General features: G+C 42.7%; 1 protein-coding gene across 1 annotated transcript; it reads left to right on the top strand.

The window, feature by feature from the left end:
* Window positions 1–517: 517 nt before the first annotated feature.
* Window positions 518–1,432, top strand: LOC108194665 (uncharacterized). Its single transcript, XM_017361619.1, has one exon. The coding sequence runs from the start codon at window positions 518–520 to the stop codon at window positions 1,430–1,432; it is 915 nt and encodes a 304-aa protein (XP_017217108.1).

Here is a 1,432-nt window from a genome sequence, read left to right as displayed (position 1 = left end):
TGAGAAGACGGGTGGTCTGTTCTTTGTGCATGGAAGTGGAGGCTGTGGTAAAACTTTTCTATGGCAAAGTATAATATCCCATGTTCGTTCGAAGCGGCAAATTGTTTTACCAGTTGCATCGTCAGGAATTGCTGCAACACATTTGCCAGGGGGGAGGACTGCTCACTCTCGCTTCCAAATACCTTTGAAGCTTGATCAATATTCTTCTACTGGTATTAAACATGGTACCGATATTGTGGAATTACTCCACAACACTGGTTTAATTATCTGGGATGAGGCTCCAATGCAGCACCGTTATGCGTTTGAGTGTGTTGACCGCAGCTTGCGTGACATCATGTCTGTTGTTATTGCTGATAGAGCCAGCAAACCTTTTAGAGGCATAACTGTTGTTTTTGGCGGTGATTTCCGCCAGATATTACCTGTTATTCCCAAAGTCGGCCGTCCAGAAATTGTTGGAGCTGCTCTCAATAATTCACCATTATGGGAACACTGCCAGGTTTTTCTGCTATGACGTAACATGCGCCTACAACCCGGCAACACTGATGAGCAGAACAGATCAATAAGGGAGTTTAGCGAGTGGCAGCTGAAAGTTGGAGATGGTAAGGTCGATCCGATCAGCAGGAAGGATCACATTTCAGAGGTGCTATTTAGATTACCCAAGCAGCATGTTCTTCACTCTGTTGATAACCCAGTACAAGATTTGATCGATGTTGTGTATGAAGATTTTTCCAATAATCTGGCATCTCCCCAGTACTTTAGTTCCCGTGCAATCCTGACTCCAACAAATGTGGTTGTGGATGACATAAATTATGTCATTCTTGACAAGCTTCCTGGAGAGACGCACACATTCCTCAGCCAAGATTCTCTAGAAGAGCAAGGCCCGGAAGAAAATGATTTTGACGAATCATTCTCCATTGAATATCTAAACTCCTTAAACATTCCATGTATTCCTAAACATGAACTGAAGCTCAAGATTGGTGCTCCTGTTATGCTTATGAGGAATCTAAATCAGATCAACAGATTGTGCAATGGTACTCGGATGATGGTCACTGCGTGCAAGAAGAATTCCATTGAGTGTGAAATAATGTGTGGTTCACACATTGGTACCAAACACCTAATTCCAAGGATTGAGATGATACCGACCGAGACACCATGGCCTTTTGATTTCAAGAGAACACAATTCCCACTGCAATTATGTTTTGCTATGACGATAAACAAGAGCCAGGGTCAGTCACTTGACATTGTTGGTCTTTTTTTGCCTAGGCCGGTATTTTGTCATGGCCAGTTCTATGTCGCTATATTACGTGTTACGTCGGCTGCAGGACTTCATATTTTAGTAATTGGAGATGATGGCAGGTCATCAGAAATAACGTCTAACGTGGTTTTTGAAGAAGTTCTCTATAATATCCCCACTATGACTGCACAGTATTAA

This window comes from Daucus carota, chromosome 7 (assembly GCF_001625215.2).
Source record: "Daucus carota subsp. sativus chromosome 7, DH1 v3.0, whole genome shotgun sequence".
Taxonomy (NCBI): Eukaryota; Viridiplantae; Streptophyta; class Magnoliopsida; order Apiales; family Apiaceae; genus Daucus; species Daucus carota.
Note: the sequence above shows the minus strand (reverse complement) of the source record. Positions and strands in the feature narration are given on the sequence as shown.